Below are 16389 nucleotides of genomic sequence, written 5' to 3' on the forward strand. Positions count from 1 at the left end.
CGCCGCCAGACCCCGCCCCGGGGGCGGGGGGCGCCGGGCGGGTGAGACCCTGCGGGGGGACACCGGGAGCGGGGGCGGCCGCAGATCGCGGGGCTGGGACGATGGGGTGGGGGGGGGATGCAGCGGGATTAGGAGCTGGGACACAGGGAGAGGCGGGGAGATGATGGGGGAAAGGGGAGGGGGAGGTGACGGGGCCCGCAGGGGTGCGGGGAGCACCATGGCGGGGAGCGGGGGGGAGTGGCAGGGCCCTGGGTGCCCTGGGGCAGGGGATGGTGGGTGCCCCGGGGCAGGGCGGGCGGTGGGCACCGTCCCGCTGCCGCACACGAGCCGGTGCTGCTCTCGCGCCTCTTTATTCCGCCCCAACATCCTTCCCCCCGGCTCGGGGGGGGCCCGGGGGTCCCTAGAGCAGCGTGGCCAGCTCGAAGCGCTCGGCGCAGCCCCCGCGGGGGCCGAGCCGCTGCCGGGCCGCCTCCCTGCGGCGTCGAGACGCCGCCGGCTCCTGGCGCCGCGCCGCGCCGCGCTCCCGGGGACTGCCCGCCGCCGCCAACGCCTCCGCCGACACCGAGCTCACGGGGGAGGAGCCGCCGCCGGGCTCTGCGGGGAGATACGCACCGTCCGGCCCGGCTGCGTCACCCGCCCGCGGGGCCACCCCCGGGAGTGCGGGTGCCAGAGGGCCCCGCCACCCCCTTCCCCATCACCTCGCCCTGGGCAGGGTGGGGGACGGGCCGGGAGGGTCGGGGGGTCCGGGGGTGCCGCGGGGTCCGGGGGTGCCGCACTCACTCTGCCGCTCCAGGTCGCGCAGGGCGATGGTGGAGACGGGCCGTGCCGGGTCCCCGCTGCGGTAGAGCTGCAGCGCCTCGAGGATGTCCGACTCCAGCGCAAACTCCGCGTCCCACTCGTAGTTCTCGTCCACGGAGGTGTTCCTCCTGCAGGGACAGGCGTCGGGACAGTCCCCACACAGGCACCCCGAGGGATGTGGGGACACACGGGAAGCAGGCAGTGGGTGGGAGGGCACGCAGGGATGCTGCGGGAGAGCTGGGGTGGTCTCCAGGGGCAGCGAAAGTGGGGATGCCATAGGGGAGGTGCCCCAGTGAGCAGTGGCAGGGTTGCCATAGGGGCTGGGAGCCAGTGGAGTGGCTCCACAGGACAGGCTGAGAGTTGCCCTGGCATGAACTGGCTTGTTGCCTGCATCCTGCCCACCACTCACCTCTTTCCGGTGCTGCCAAGGGCTGGATCCGTCCTCACTCTGCTCTCCTCTGCTGCTGAGCCTCCACTGTGCCAGCTGCTCCCGTCCTCAAGGGGGGTGCCCAGGTAGTTGCCCCTCATGGACAGCACCAGCGAGGGGGGCCGCAGGAAGGAGGCACTGCCCCGGCCACTGCTTTGGCTGGTCAAACTGCCCCGTGGCAGCTTCTCCAGGGGCACAGGATCCGGGGGCCTGCCTGGCGCCCAGATGGGCTCCGCAGCACCAGCCGAGTGCACGGCCTCAGTCCTGCTGCCACTGGTGGGGAGGCGGTGAGCCGGCTGGGTGGGGGGCTGCAGGCTGGCCCCAGGGCTGGGGGAGCTGGACCAGGCTGCAGTGCCAGGCAGTGAAGCCTTGGCAGGACCCACTGGCAGCCTGGGGGGCTTGAGGAAGGTGGTGGCTAGCGGGGAGGTGGTGTTGGCACATGTATCAATGCAGTCTGGGCACAGCGTCCATCCCGTGTGCTGCGGGGAGCCCTCAGTCCCCGATGGGCCAGGCGGGGGGCTGTCGGTGGGCTCCGGCTGGCCACCGGCATGGCTGGGTTCTGCTGGCTCTTCTGGGGGGGGCCAGTCACCGTCGACACACATCTCCTTGAAGAAGGGCAGGCTCAGGTACTGGAGGATCCCACTCGGGGCCGGGGGCCCGGCGGGCTGCTGGCTGCACCCAAGGCTGGGGCTGGGGGAGGCTGGGGGACCAAGAGGTGGCTGGGGGGGGCCCTGGAGGGGCAGCGAGTCCCACAGGGCGCTGGCAGTGCTCTGGCAGGGTCCGGCGCTGCTGGGGCTGTCGCGCAGCTCCTCCACGGCACCGTAAGGCAGAGTTGCGGCAGAGGCCACGGGGCTGATGTTGATGATGCACAACGCCGCAGCCTCATCCACGGGGCTGCTGCTGCCGTAGCCGAAGTAGCGGCCCTGGCGGTAGCTGGCAGCCCGGGCTCCCCGGCGGGTTTGCCCCGCGGACCGGGGGCGCAGGGAGACCCCCTTGCGCCAGACAGGCTCTTCCTCCTCCTGTGCTGCGGGCAGCTGGAGGTAGGGCTCGGGCTGTGGCCCTGGGGAGTCCCGCTGAGGGTACAGCTCTGGCTCCTGCTCCTGCAGCTGCGTGTCAGTCTCCACCACGAAGCGCCCGTCGGGGCCACGGCAGATCCGCTCCAGGGGCACGTGCTCCCCGACATGGCTTTCATATACAGCGTACCGGGAGCCGGCCCCGGCAATGCTGAGACCCAGACTGGTGCCAGCCTTCTCACCCCACAGCAGCGTCCGGCGCAGGCTCCGGTAGGGAGACGGCTGCAGCTTCAGCTTCACGGTGCTGTCTGGGCTACGAGAGCCATGAGAATTGCTGTAAGGAAGAAGGGAGCCGCTGCAGCACCCCCGTCCTGGCTCCGGGCTCGGCCGGCTGCGCCCTGTGCCGGCAGAGCTTGGGCCGGGCATCCGGCAGCATGTACCGTGACCCTGCACCACTGCTGCGGGCTGGACAGAGCTGCTCCTGCAGTTTCTGATCCTTCCTTCAGCCAAAACTCCCTGGAGGGAGCACCCTGGGGGAGCCCTACCCCATGGCACGCCCTGACTCCAGCACCCCACTCCTAACGGCCCCTCTGTGCCACCCCTCAGCCAGTGGTGAGTCTTTCTGCCCCCTGCCAGCAGTGAGTGAATGATGGGGAGCGCAGCGAGACAGGGAGGGAGCGGGATGGGGAGGGAGCGTGGCACAGCACGACTTACTGTGGAGGTGGAAGCTTCTTGCTGGGGGAGAAGACGAGTGGTGGATCTGGAAGGTCATGAGAACACAAGGGGATCACACGGCGAGCAATGCAAAGTGATGATGAGGGGACAGCGGCACCCGCTCAGCCCTACTGCCACCCCTGGTGAGCCCCCCAGCTCTGGGCTGGGCTGTCCCCTCCCTGGGCACCGCTCCTGCTGCCCTGCACACAGTGCTTCGAGCTCTTTGGGATCCCAGGATCCAGGCGCCTGCACCCGGCCGGCCAGCACCTACCTTGCCTGCGCTTCTGGATGCGTGCGGCACGCCGGCGGTTCATGATGCAGGCAGCCATGGTGCTGAAGATGACGGCCACGCTGAGGAAGCAGATCCCCCCAATGACCCCGGCCAGCACTGGCTGAGGCAGAAGCTCCGGCAGCTGGGTGCGAGAGGGATACACCTCCATGCCTGGGCCAGACAGGAGACACCATCAGACGCTCGGTTACCCACAGGTACAGCAGGGACAGCCTCCCTCACGTCACCAGCACCACAGGGATAAATAGCAAAGCCTTGATTGACTCGCCCCTCACGGCTGCTCTGTCTTTGGGCAGACCTGTGCCCTCCACCGTGCCAGGCTCCGGGAGCAGAGATGCTCTGCACAGAGCCCTCCTGCTACCTGGTGCACAGGACTGAAGTCATGGCAGATCTGCTCATGGAGGTGGGTGTTCCACAACGTCAGCTTTGGGGATCCTGCTCTGGGCACTGCGTACCCTGGTCTAGCAGCAGGGACACTTGGGGGTGGGAGCAGTGGGAAGGGGTTTCTGTTTGGGAAGGTCCTAGACCATGCTGGGCGCTTTACACCTCTGGTTTGTGTCCCAGGGCAGGAAGAGCAAGTGGGCAGCAGCCCAGGCCTCACCTGCCGTGGAGACGTTGACTGTGTTGCTGGGGTCACTGATGTAGCTGCCAGCAAAGGCCACCAGTCGGAACTCGTAGAAGGCGTCCTGGGGGAGCAGAAGGCCATTAGCCTCGTTGGCACAGTGGCCCACCAAGCCTCAGCCCGCACAGCTGCAGAGCCGAGCGGCTCTGGCAGTGTCGCCAGATGCCCCAGCTCTGGGTAGCAGCGATGCAGGAGATCTGAGCCCCTCCCTTGCTGCATCCCCCCGGAGCTGCCCCGCTGCCAGGGAGCACCTGGTGAGATTCCCACCTTGATGAGTCCTGGCACCAGGACCTGGGTCTTCGTGCTGGGTATGGAGCGGTCCAGCACCTCCCAACCGCCCTTGTCCTGCCGCAGCTCCAACGCGTAGCCGCTCAGCGCCACCGAGAACTGAGCCGGGGGCTCCCACTGCAGCAGGACCCCACGCGCCGTCTCGTTGGCAGTCAGAGCCTGCGGCGGGGACAGGAAGACGCGCATGGTCATGGCCGGCGGCTCTGGAGGCACTGTGGTCACTGGGAAACCTGAGGAAAAGGGGATACTGGTGTGAGACCTCATGTGGGGGGACAGCAGGGCAGAAACAGGAGCCTCCCGTGTGCTTGAGGGCTGGGGGGGGGGACAGGGACTGCTTTGGGAAGCACAGGGCCCCTCTCTTACCCCTGGGCACGGAGGTGACGATCTGGCTGAAGGGGCCGCTGCCCAGCTTGTTCTGGGCCAGGACGCTGAACTGGTAACTCATGTCTGGCTGCAGATTCTCCACCAAGAGGTGCTGAGCCCCCACCGGCACCGGGAGTGACACCCAGTCATGATGGGCCCGAGGCGGATGCTTCACCCTGAGACGTGGGACCCGTGAGCCCAGAGCTAAGAGCCCCAGGTGGGCTGAAGGGGGTGGGGGCATCAGACCCTGCCTGCGGGGACTCACAGTGGTGTGTACCACACGCTGAATCTCTGGAAATAACCCCCATCAAACCCCGGCTCCCAGGAGACGTTGGCTGCCAGCAGTAGCGGGAGCACAGAGACGTTGGTGACAGCGTGAGGACTGGTACCTGGTGGGGGAAGCAGAGAGAAGCCCTATCAGCCTGGGCAGCTCGGGCAACAGCATTTCCATCCCTTCCAGCACAGGGCAGCCCAGCACTCATGGCATCTGTCCACCAGGGACTCACCCAGCACGTGGACTGAGGTGGCTGTGCTGACACTGGCCACCTGGTTGGTGGCTGTGCACTCCCAGACTCCGTGCTGCTCCTTCACAAGCGGGCGGAAGATGAGGCTGCCATTCCCATCCACCTGGGCGCCGATCTTCCCCACGCTGCCCACCTGCACGGCACGGCACAGACACACTGACAGTGGGCAACCACCCACCCCACCCTGGCCTGGGATAGCCAACGTGATCCACCACCCAAAGACTGGTTTAGGAATTGAGGAGCAGGGTTCTGCCCTGGTTTCTTAGAGGGCAACACAAGTGAAGTGCCCTGAGCCCCTTCTTCCCGCAGGAACCAGGTGGCACCTGCAGGGCCATGGGGACAGCCCTAGAGCGATGCCCCAGAGGTCAAAAGCAGTGTCCACCTCCCAGGGGGGCCTGGCTGGTTCCCCAGAGTGGCAGCTCCTACCTTCAGCCAAGTGACAGTTGGGGGGGGATCCCCATGGGCAGCACAGGGGATCACCAGCTCCCGGCCCACCTCCTGGAAGTATTCCTCCTTGGGGCGCACCGTGAAGGCGGGGGGGTCCTGGAAGACAGGCACACATGGTGCGGAGCTTGGCGGCAGGCGAGATGAGGCACGGACCCACGGCAGGGCAGGCTGGTGGGCACGCAGTGCGCCTGCGCTGCTGGGCACAGCGGGACGGGAGCAGCTGGGATGAGGGGCTCAGGCAGTGTGCCCACCCGCCCAGTCTCACCTTCAGCAGGACACGCGTGGGCTGGGACTTGCCAGCGGTACCATAGCTGTTGTACGGGGTACAGGTGTACGCTCCCAGCGCATCGTCGTTCCCCGTTGCAATGATGATGGAGCCATCTGGTCTCATGGACCAGCCCGGGAGCTGCGAAAGGGAGCACGGGGTCAGGGTGAGGGGCTTGCGGGATGGGAGTGCAGGGGAGGGCGCAAGCAGTGGTACCTTGTCCAGCTCCAGCGGGCGCCCATCCTTTGTCCAGCTGACGGAGAGCAGAGGGGGGTTGGCCCTGGTGGGGCAGCGGATCACGCCCTGCATCCCCTTGGGCAGGGGGGTCTCTGGGGGCATGGTGGTCACCTGCGCCGGATCTGCAGGGACAAATAGGGTGCTGGGGCCTGCGTGAGGGCAGCAGGGGGCTGGGGTCCCCACGGCAGCTGAAAAGGCATCCCCTTCCTACCGCAGCCTGCAGGGACCCCCCCAGGCTGGCCCAGCAGGGATTTTCTGAGAGTGGAGCTGGTGACAGCGTGGCCCAGGCTCGCGAGGGGCTGCAGGGCTCTTACACAGCACTGTGACAAAGGCCGAGGCAGACGGTGGCTTCCACAGCCCGTTGCTGGGCATGCAGGTGTATTTGCCGGCATCGTCTGGGGTCGTTCGCTGGAGCAGGAGACTCCCATCCACCAGGACGCGGACCCGAGCCTGGAGGTGGCTGCAAGAGAAGGGGTGGGCAGCAGTGAGCGATGCGGCTGGGACCATCTCCAGCATCCCAGGAGGAGTGAACCTGCCTGCCACGCACCCAGCCAGCCCATCACGCTCAGATCCAGGCTTCACGGTGCTACGGCAGCGTGCTGGCCGTAGCAGCAGCCTCGGTGCCATCCCCATCCCTGTGGTACCTGAGGTGAAAGACATTGCTGCTGCCCTGGAACCAGGTGTAGGTGAGGTTTCCCGGGTACGCCTCAGCCTGGCACGCCAAAAAGGCATCTTGGGAGACATTGACAGTGACGTTCTGGGGTGGCACCACGATGACAGGTGGTCCTGCAGTGTGGGGCAGAGGGGATGTTCAGGGCTGGGGACAGGAGATGGCCCCAGCTGCTCCCAAAGCCCGTCATACTTGTGCCTGCCCCAAAACTAACTCCCATGACGTGGCTCCCTCCATGCCCTGTGGCAGCACCCAGTGGGGTGGCCCACATGGCTGGGACTGGGAGAGCACCTGCTCTTACCCTGCACAAGCACACGAGTGGTGTGGGTGATGGTGCCCTCCTTGCTGGAAGCATGGCACGTGTAGGTGCCCGCGCTGGCACGCTCCACGACGGCAATGCTCAGCGTCCCGTTCCTCACCTGCAATGGCACCGGGCACACAGCACGGCCACCGAGAGATGGGACACTCTCAGGAACATGGCACTTTGGGCAGGGCCAGTGGCAGGAGATGGGTGCCACCATGGTGGGAACAGGCGCCCACTCCCCTGCCAAGCAGAGCTGCATTGCTCTGCACTCCTGGCTGCCTCACAAGGCCCTGGCCGAGCTGGGGGACATATCAGGGGGAGGGTAGCTGGTGGTCTGCTGTCCTCACCTGCACTGTGTCCCCACTCTGGACAGTCAGGTCGCTCCTCTTCCAGGTGACAACAGGCTGGGGGTTGCCAACAGCCGTGCAGGTAAGGCTCAGCGTGTCCCGGTCCCGCACCTCCACGAATGCAGGGGGGATCTCCAGGAAGGTGGGGGGTGCTGTAAAAACAAGTCCAGACCCTCACCCTCAGGTCTGGCTCAACTGGGTTTTGGAAGAGCAGCAGATTCAGTCCCAGCCCTGAGAGATCTCGGCTGGTGCTGGGCAGAGCAGCCACCAAGGGTGGGATCAACTGGTACCGTTGACGGTGAGGTGGATCCAGGTGCCGTTCTGGAAGTCGGCGTCGGTGCTGTGCCGGTCGAGGAAGAGCACGCGGCACTCGTACCAGCCTTGGTCCTCGGCGCGCAGGAGGTCGATGCGCAACGAGGCGCCTTCCTCGATCCGCACGCGACCTGCATGCCCAGGAGCCGCTGTCACCGTGAGCGCTGCCGGCTCGGGGCAGCCATGTCCCCGGGCCACCCGCCTCCCCGGGGCACCCGCCTCCCCGGGGCACCCGCACCCGCCCCCGCCGCAGGCACAGCGGCTTCCCCGGGGAACGGGGCCGGCTGGCCCACTTGGCAGCAGCAGGGTCTGCCTGCGCGGACCAGCCACGCTGAGGCTTCTTCTGCCTCGGCTGGCACCGTGGGGGACCGGGAACGGCCTGGGACAAAGCCGGAGCCGCCGCGGAGGTTGGCCACACTGGCTTTTACCGCTGCGCCTTCTGCTACTGTCGGGAAACAGCGGAGGACGTGGCAGTGGGCTCTGCTGCCCACCCTGCGTAGGGTGGCCTCAGCAGGGACCCCTCAGCCCCCTGCAAGGGGGGTCCCTGTGCCCCCAGCACTGCTCCTGGCAGCCGGGCAAGAGAGCTGGTCCCACTGCCTCCTGGAGCTGCCAGGCTGCCTGCGAAGTCCCTCCCTGCCCCCTTCCCCCTGCCTTTCAGGGACCGCTCCCCCGCAGCCTCGGCCGCCCTTTCCCCAGGAGCCCCCCCGGCCATCTCACCCTGAGGAGCCCTGCTAAGCCCCGGGCACCCCCGCACCGTCCCCTCTCCCTGCGGCACAGGAGCAGGGGCAGGCTGAGCTCCGGGCCTGCCCCGCGGAGACGAGTGCCGCCGACCCCTGGAGGGGCACGGTGGCAGGGGGCTCTCCCAGGCTGCGGGCCCTCACTCTGAGCAGGCGGCAGCCCCGCGCCCCACGGCCTCTTTGATGAGGAGGAGGATAAGGGCGCAAAGCGACAGCGAGCGCAGCCCTTTAATCCCCCGGGCTATTATCAGAGCCATAATCGGCTCAGGCGTGCAGCAGGCAATTGGCTCAGCCCTGGCTGGGGTGCACGGCCAGCGGCACCCACTGCTCCGGCACCCCTGGGGCTACATGTCCCCGACGCTGCTGCAGGCGCCCACAGCCCAGAGAGCGGCTCCAGGCTGGGGATGAGGGTTTAGCCCCAGGCATGCCATTGCCCAGGACGACCTGGCTCCCAGCATGCCACAGCCACGGCAGCACTGCGTGCAGCTCTTGGCACCAGAATGGCCCACAACGCTCCTGTCAACATCCCAGAGCTCTCCAGGACCAGCATCTTTCTGAAGCATTTCCAACAAAGCAAGTTTTGCCGAACCACCCCCGCCTCCCCGTCAGGTCTACCCAGGAGCTCGGTGTCACCGCCGTGCTGCCCAGGCCAGGCACCGCACAGGTGCTACCGGCAGCGGGAGGCTGCATCCCGCCAGACAAGAGGAGCGAGGAGGAGGAGCGGTGGGAGCTGGGCAGGCTGGTTTGGGCACAGAGGCTTGGTGGCTGAGGGACAGGATCGCATAGCGAGTGCTGGGGCTGTGCAGCTGTGTGCGAACCCAGCACACAAACACACGCAAACCCTTCCCAACAGCACCCAGAGCTTCTTCCAGCCGCTGCAGCCACCCACCGCATCTCCCACCCCTCCGGCCTCTCCCCATGGCCAGCTGCAACACAGATCCACAGCATCTCCTGCGGCAGGAGATGCCAGGGACAGATGTATCTAGGTGCCTCTGGTAGCATCTCTCAGAGCACAAAGCAACACCCCACACAGACCTCAAACACGAGCAAGGTGGCAGAAGCAGCAAGAGGGACGGGAGCCACCCATGGGCAAAACACCGGTGGGATAAGGGTCCTCTCACCCCTCACCGCAGAGCTGGCTCCCACACTGAGCCCTGGGAAGCAGGGCAGCTCCAGGAAACCCCATCCCTGCCTGCAGCTGCCAGCTCACAGCCCCAGAAGCTGGGTGGGAGTCGCAGGCTCCTGAACAAAGGTCCCTTTGGAAGGGATCAGAGTTCCCTGGGGACGCCCCCCAGCCTCCCCCTAATCCCCCGTGCTGGCCCCAGCCCCCTCCTCCTCTTCCACCACCCAGCCGATAACAAAACCGCTGCTGCCCTCCAGATCAGCATCCCCCAGTGCCTGGCAACGGCCATTCAGAGGGACACAAAGGGGGCTGCAGCCCCAGCCGCTACGCTTGCCATCGGGGACAGGGTGCCTGAGCAGGTGGCCAGGCCAGGCACCACTGGCCCGTTCCAGGCCGAATGATGGCAGGGTACAGCGGCCCGTGATGCCATGGGGGATGGGGGCACTTGGGCGAAAGCCAACTCCATTCCCCCAGGCAACCTGGGGGCTGTCTCAGAGGTGGCTGCAGCCCACGCGGTCCCCAGGACGCCCCAAATTGCCCCATAAGGGACGAGGATGAGAGCAGGGGCTCCTCAGCCCCGCTGGGTGACACCTGATCTGGAAGAAGTGGTTGCCCTCACCCTTACCCTGTGCCCACGGCCCTTGCCCTTCCCTCCATTCCTTCCCAGCCCCCCAGAGGATTGAAAACAAGCTGCCCTGCTGCCATGGTGACGGCCGCCAGCCCCCCTGCCCACCCACCTCGCCCTCATTACAGCCACCAGACTCCTTCCCCCAGCACATCCCCCCCCAGCACTGATCCACACCCCCAGCGCTGATCCCAGAGCCGCCCAACCTGCTCCCAGAGCCAGGCTGGCTGCAGGGACACGGGAGGGCGGAGGGCAGCGCAGGCAGGATGCTGCCAAGCCCTTTCTGGGTAACCCGAGCTCCTGCAGCCGAGGGGCCCTGCGACGCTGGGCTCAGGTAACAGCAGCCCAGCCTGGGCCTCCAGGGAAAGCAGGTGCCTTGCCCTCACCGGGGGGTTTGTTGCCACTGTGGGTCCCACGGAGCCAGCCTGGGGCTGGCTGTGGAGTGAAAGCATCCCCAGGCACAGGCTGGCAGGGGGAGAGACCCAGGCGTACCCCAAAACGGGTCTTCTACACACCCCGGGAAGAGGCAGCCACTCCACCGGCAGCAGGAGGATTGGGGTTTGGCTCAAACCTCAGCCTGCTGTGCATTTTTTTAGGCAAGGGCTGGTTTCGACAGCCAGAGCAGGCTCCTGACCTAGGAACGATCTGGCACTCCAGCCCTCCCCATCCTGTCCCACGGGAGGATTTTGGTGCATCACTGCCACAGGCTGTTGGGGCTGAGCTCAGCCCAAAACTCCTGCCAGCCCTTCCCCTCCTCCCCAGCCACTCCCGTCCTCGAGGGATGCTCCCGTTGTCTTCACCTCCATGCTTGAAGGGATCCCTCTCACAAAGATCCGTCCCTCAAGGTCTGCCACTGCTTCACTTTAAATATCCCATAAAGAGGAGAATATCCCCCTCCCACGCTGCAGCCCTTCTCCAGCGCAGCTTTGCTCCAAATCCCAGCCAGCCCAGCACCACCAATTAGCAGCTTCACCAAAATCCCCTCCCCAGGCTCAACCTTCAAGCGACCCGCATGGGCCAAGGCAGCAGTGGGGCAGCACCCGGACACCCGAGGCCTCTGGTACAGGTGCCACCGGCCCCAGCCCAGCAGAGCAGGCAGGACGGGCGGGTGAGCCAGGGCAGCGTGGCAGGCATTGCCATGATGCTGCAGCCCGGGCACAGGCAGGTGCCATACCTGCTCCCAAGCGGGTAGTGCTGGAGGAGGCCCCAGTGGCCAGAGGCCACAGTGACAGGAGCAACAGCTGGCTCCTGCCTGGGGAGCTTCTCCCACCCTCTGTCCCACTGGGGATCCCTCCTGCTGCCGAGCTGAGCCGAGGGCTGTGTCTCTTCTGCGAGCTGGGTGTCCCCATCCCTTCTGCCTCCTACTGCGGCCATCCGCAGAGCTGCTGCGCCAGGAGGGGACTCTGCCCTGCCACGGGGACCTCCCCAGCCCCACAATGTCCCCTCCCATCACTCGGGGCCAGAGGGAGAGCCCTGCGCTTCCCCACCACCCCAGGAGCGTGATTAATGCGGTGTGACAGCAGCAGCCCCGGGCTGGGGCCCAGCCAAGGCGAGCGGGGACACGGGACACCCGAGCCAGCCCCGTGTGCTGCCCGGGGGTCGGGGCCAGGAGGGCCTCCCGGCACCCCATAACCACCACCCGTGCCGCGCTCCGGCTGCAGGACTTACCGATGTACTCCGGGTCCACCCGCGGCGAGTAGAGCCCGAACTTGATGAAGATGGGGAGCACGAAGCCGAAGCGGACCCACTCGATCACGTAGAGAGGGGGACGGGCCTCGTGGGCGCCCAGCAGGTCGCAGCCCAGCACCGCGCTCTCCCCGACTCGCCCCACCGCGGCCCGGGACTCGGCCTGGCCGCTGCCTGCCGGGAGCAAGGCGGGAAGGGTGAGCCCCGCCGGCGGGACGGGACCGGACCCTGCCCGCCCCCCGCCGATCTCGCCCAAACCGGCGGCACCGGCCGCCCCCGGCCCCGCAGCACGGGGAGCGGCACCACGTGCACTGTCCCCGCCGCCGCCGCCGCGTCCCGGGGGCCCGGCACCGGCCAGACCGGCCCCGCCGGCAGTGCGGCCGCTCCCGCCCCAGCCCCGGGCTCCCGCCCCGGCTCGGCCCCTCCGCCGCCGGCGGTCGGCAGCCCCTTACCCTCAGCGCCGGCGCCGGCGAGGAGGCTGAGGACGGCGGCGCGCAGCCACCACCGCATAGCCCAGGTGCCCCCTCAGACGGCTCCCGCGGCGGCCCCGGCGGGGCGGGACGGGGCGGGCGGCGGGGGGCCGGGGGCCAGCAGTTGGTCACCGGCGCGGGGCCGGCGCCTCAGGGCCCGCGGATCGGCGGACTCCGCCGGGCCACCCACGGCGCACCGACCCCGGGCGGGGGGCGCAGGCGGCTCCGCGTCCCGCCGCTCTTCATGCCCGTCCCGCAGAGGCTCGGCTCGGCTCGGCTCGGCTCGGCTCGGCTCGGCTCGGCTCGGCTCGGCTCGGCTCGGCTCGGCTGCCCCCACCGCTCCGCTCCGTCCCCGCTCTCCGGCCGCCGCCGCCACCGCCGCCGGGCGGCCGCAAACAAACCCGCGGCGCCGGGTGGGGCCGCCCCGGGCCCCGCCCCCCCCGCCCCGCGCCGCCCGTTGCCATGGGGACAGCCAATCGCAAGCGCGGAGCCTGGCGCCCCCGAGGCGGCCAATGGCGGAGCGGAGCGACGGGAGCCGCGAGTGCTGCTGGGAGTTGTAGTTCCGGCGGGACGCGGACGGCGCGCGGGTGGGACGGGAGGGAAGCGCGAGGGAGACGGTGCTGCGGGGTGCGGGGTGCGGGGTGCGGTGCGCCCGCGGGACACGGGCACGGGGCACGGGCACAGGGCGTGTGCTGACACAGATGCGTGTCACACGTGTGCCCACACGCTGCCAGCCGGGAGCACTTGCAATGCATGGTGCCCACTTGGGGCTGCCACAGGCTGAGCCCTGCTGTGCCAAGCAGTACCGTGCTGTGCTGAGCCATGGCATGCCATGCCATGCCATGCCATGCCATGCCAAGCCATGCCATGCCATGCCATGCCATGCCATGCCAAGCCATGCCATGCCATGCCATGCCATGCCATGCCATGCCATGCCATGCCATGCCAAGCCAAGCCCTTCTCTGCCATGCCGTGCTGAGTGAACCACGCCATGCCATGCCGTGCCAAGCCATTTCGTGCCGAGCTGCGTCGTACCGCACCGCGCACAGCTCCATGGCATGGAGGCAGCACGCGTGCTGGCACCGGACACCCCCATGACCACCACTGTGACAGGGCTCCCCACCTGCCCTTCATCATCCCGGCTGTCACCTCCCTAATCCCATCCTAAATGCGTCCCTGACGTGGGGATGGCCACTGGTGCGGTGTCCCCGTCCTGCCAGGCTGAGCCGGAGCTGGGCTGCCCGCCAGGCCGGGGGCTCTGGAAGGCCCCCCTGGACAGTGCCCTGCGTCCTGTCGCCATGGTGGAGCCGAGCGTCGAGGGCCAATGTGGCCATACCAGACCGTGTGCGCTGTGCTGGGCCCTGCTCTGTGGCACCACCGGGTCCTGCGAGCGGTGCTGAGCACTGGGCGAGGGATGCTCGGGCAAAGCCCCCCCATCGCAGCCCCCTTCCCTGGGCAGGGGGATTCGTGGTCCCCCCCCGTCGGCCAGCCTGGCCCGGCCCCCTGAGCCTGGGAGACTATTAAGGACAGAGCTAAAGTAAGAGGAGTTAAAGTAAATAATTCTGTGGTTAAGCTGCTTTCCTGCATCTCACGGGCCCATGTGAGTCCTGTGGCTCCCGTGGGCTTAGGCACTGTGGCTGGATGGCACTGCCCCGTCCCCATTGTCCCCATCGTCCCCATCCCCATCTCGGTCCCCCCCTGTAGGCAGGGCTGTGGCTGCCCCCACCCACTGGTGCCCAGGCAAGGGGTGCGGGCAGAGCCGATCACCCCCGACAGCCCGACATCTTGACGTGATGTCACAGCCAACCGGAGCCATGGCATCACTCATGGGATGTGGGTGCTTCCCAAATTCCCACCAGGGAAGGTCCATGGGGTGCTGGGCAGAGCCACAGGCTGCTTTCTACCCACTGCTTTCTGGAGTGCCCGACACCCTCTGGTGAAGACCTCCCCCCACCCATCACCTCCTCTATGCCCCCCGTCCCACCCCAGGGCCTGTGGGAGAAGCCAGGTCCAGGAGAGGGAGATACTGGGATGCTACAGCCGCCCCAAGACAGTCAGTCGCCCCCAGTTGCAGTTCCGAGCAGGGCACAGCCGTGTCACCATCGATGCCCAGTGCCACCATCCTGGTGCTTTGTCCCCGACGGAAGATGACGATGACATTTTCAGAGCAACGTTTGGAGACCACGGAGCTGCCTGGCGGAGGCAACAGCCCCACCAGCCCAGGGTACAGACACAGTGCTTGTGCCCAGTGAGCGCCAGGCATTCCCGGCCATGTGCCATGTGCCCGGGAACGGGGACGGTGACACTTCTTGCACTTAGGATTTAAATGCCACCAAGGTTAGGAGCAGCTGAGAAGAGATTTTCAGGATTGGACTTTTGGACAGAGATGCCTAAATTCCATCTAAGCTTCACTTTAAGCACCAACGTCCCGGGCCGGCCCCCGTGCACTGATGCGGCTGCCACCCTTCCCATGGCGTCACTGCTTTGGCGGGCGACCAGCTCCAAGGCCCGGCTGCCGGCGCCTGAAGTGGAGCCTCTCGTGCCCCACAGGGGCTGAGGCCAAGTAGACCCCCAAGAGCCAGAACCCCTCAGCCCGGGGTGCAGCTGCCAACCAAGCCGGGTGGTGCAGCAGGATGGCAGGGAGCCTGGCAGAGCCGCTAGCACATGTCCTGCCCGCCAGCTTCCCACACATGAACCTGGACAACAGCCACAGGAGAGTCCTTTAATGCAGGAAGGGACAGACAGCAGCACCTTGGGGCTGGGAAAGCCCCCCCACCATTTCAGGGTGACGTTGACCATCTCCATTGAAGCTGTCCAGCACACACTGCCCCAGGGAGCCAGTCGTGCTCACGTCTCCTCGCTGTCCTCTCCAGCACTGTGGCAGAGCAGATCCCACTGGCAGCTGTGCTTTGGGATCCACAGCTCCGCTCCTGCTTGCTGTGCCCGGCATAATGCCAGCCGTGGCCCCGGCATGGCACGGGGGGGACCCCACGGAGCGAGGCTACGTGCCGTAGGGCTGCACCTACCTAAGGTGCTGGCAGAACTGGATCACAGCTCGCTCCTGCTCCCGCGTCTCGATGGAGCCGGGCCGCAGCCGCCGGATCTCCCGGATGGCATCACTGCCGCTCATCTTCTGCGCCTTCACCAGGTAGCAGGCCAGCATGGTGCCCGTCCGGCCGTGCCCCAGCATGCAGTGCACCGCCACAGCCTGGGCAGCAGCGCCGTGCTGTCAGCTGGCACCGGGGGACGCGGGTGTCCCTGCTGCAGCCCCCCGCGCCCCCAGCACCACCCCTTGGTGCCACAGGTGCTCCTCTCCTGGCGTTACCCCCTCTGCGTAACCCGGGTGCCACCTCCTCCCTCCCGAGGTGTCGCCCCAACCTGCAGTGTCACCCCCTCGGTGCGACGTGCCCCTCGCCATACCTCACCGCGGGCATTGGCCTCCTCCACCAGCTGCAGGAAGCTCCGGATCTGCCCGGGCGTCGGGGGGCTGAAGTCGGGCACGCGGAGCCGGTGGAGCCGGACGGCGGGGCAGCAGCCGTGGTGCGGGGGTGCCCGCTCCGACAGGGACACCAGGTGCCGCACGCCCTGGCGCAGCAGGAACTGGTAGTGCCCGGGCTGCCGTGGCATGGCCAGCCCCGCCAGCCGCCCCTCCACCACCCACGAGAAGTTGGGGGGCTCGGACGCCCCCATCGCCTGCGGGGACCAGCAGCGCCGTGTTCCCTGGGGACGGGGCTGCTCTGGGGACCCCGGGTGGGCCGGACCCCTGTGCCACCATGGCTGGGAGCCCCGGCACCCCCCGCTCGGGCCCTCCCGGACACCACGGCCAGACCCCCCGGGCCCCCGGTCAGACCCCCTGGTCAGCGCCCCGGGACCCCCTGCCGGGCTTCAGGGCCCCCAGTACCGCCCCCCGGAGAACGCGGCCAGGCCCGCGGGCCGCCCGGTTCGGGTCCCGCGGGATCTGCAGGCTCGGCCCCCACGACAGTCCCGCACCCACCGGAGCCCCCGCCGGTCGCACCGCCCCGGCCCGGCCCAGCCCGGCCGCCCCCCGCGGCGCGGGGCCCCTCCCGCCCCGCCGTACCCGGGAGGCCGCGCGGCGGCGGAGCGGAGCGGGGGCCGGGCCCGGGAGCG

At 68.0% G+C, this 16389-nt stretch overlaps 2 protein-coding genes across 2 annotated transcripts; both read right to left on the minus strand.

Moving 5' to 3' along the window:
- Positions 1–400: 400 nt before the first annotated feature.
- Positions 401–12301, minus strand: IGSF9 (immunoglobulin superfamily member 9). Its single transcript, XM_086609085.1, has 20 exons — positions 12244–12301; positions 11774–11965; positions 7599–7751; positions 7309–7460; positions 6959–7076; positions 6632–6773; positions 6302–6447; positions 5967–6109; positions 5751–5891; positions 5465–5581; positions 5021–5171; positions 4780–4903; positions 4515–4690; positions 4131–4381; positions 3843–3927; positions 3224–3394; positions 2953–2998; positions 1208–2572; positions 781–926; positions 401–594 (listed from the first exon to the last, which is right to left on the minus strand). Exons 1-20 carry the CDS (start codon positions 12299–12301, stop codon positions 401–403), a joined length of 4071 nt encoding a protein of 1356 aa, XP_086465211.1.
- Positions 12302–15283: 2982 nt separating this feature from the next.
- On the minus strand, positions 15284–15951 carry DUSP23 (dual specificity phosphatase 23). Its single transcript, XM_086609086.1, has 2 exons — positions 15682–15951; positions 15284–15469 (listed from the first exon to the last, which is right to left on the minus strand). The coding sequence occupies exons 1-2, from the start codon at positions 15949–15951 to the stop codon at positions 15284–15286; spliced, it is 456 nt and encodes a 151-aa protein (XP_086465212.1).
- Between the last annotated feature and the right edge of the window lie 438 nt (positions 15952–16389).

This window comes from Tauraco erythrolophus, chromosome 3 (assembly GCF_009769465.1).
Source record: "Tauraco erythrolophus isolate bTauEry1 chromosome 3, bTauEry1.pri, whole genome shotgun sequence".
Taxonomy (NCBI): domain Eukaryota; kingdom Metazoa; phylum Chordata; class Aves; order Musophagiformes; family Musophagidae; genus Tauraco; species Tauraco erythrolophus.

What these genes read in the sequence shown, in the direction of transcription:
- IGSF9 (XM_086609085.1), bottom strand. Translation starts at nt 12,301, where the DNA reads ATGCGGTGGTGGCTGCGCGCCGCCGTCCTCAGCCTCCTCGCCGGCGCC. An exon ending in CATCCAGAAGCGCAGGCAAG is followed by an intron (nt 2,999 to 3,223) that starts GTAGGTGCTGGC and finishes ATGACCTTCCAG; the next exon opens with ATCCACCACTCGTCTTCTCC. An exon ending in AAGAAGCTTCCACCTCCACA is followed by an intron (nt 2,573 to 2,952) that starts GTAAGTCGTGCT and finishes TCTTCCTTACAG; the next exon opens with CAATTCTCATGGCTCTCGTA.
- DUSP23 (XM_086609086.1), bottom strand. Translation starts at nt 15,951, where the DNA reads ATGGGGGCGTCCGAGCCCCCCAACTTCTCGTGGGTGGTGGAGGGGCGG. An exon ending in AGGCCAATGCCCGCGGTGAG is followed by an intron (nt 15,470 to 15,681) that starts GTATGGCGAGGG and finishes GCTGCTGCCCAG; the next exon opens with GCTGTGGCGGTGCACTGCAT.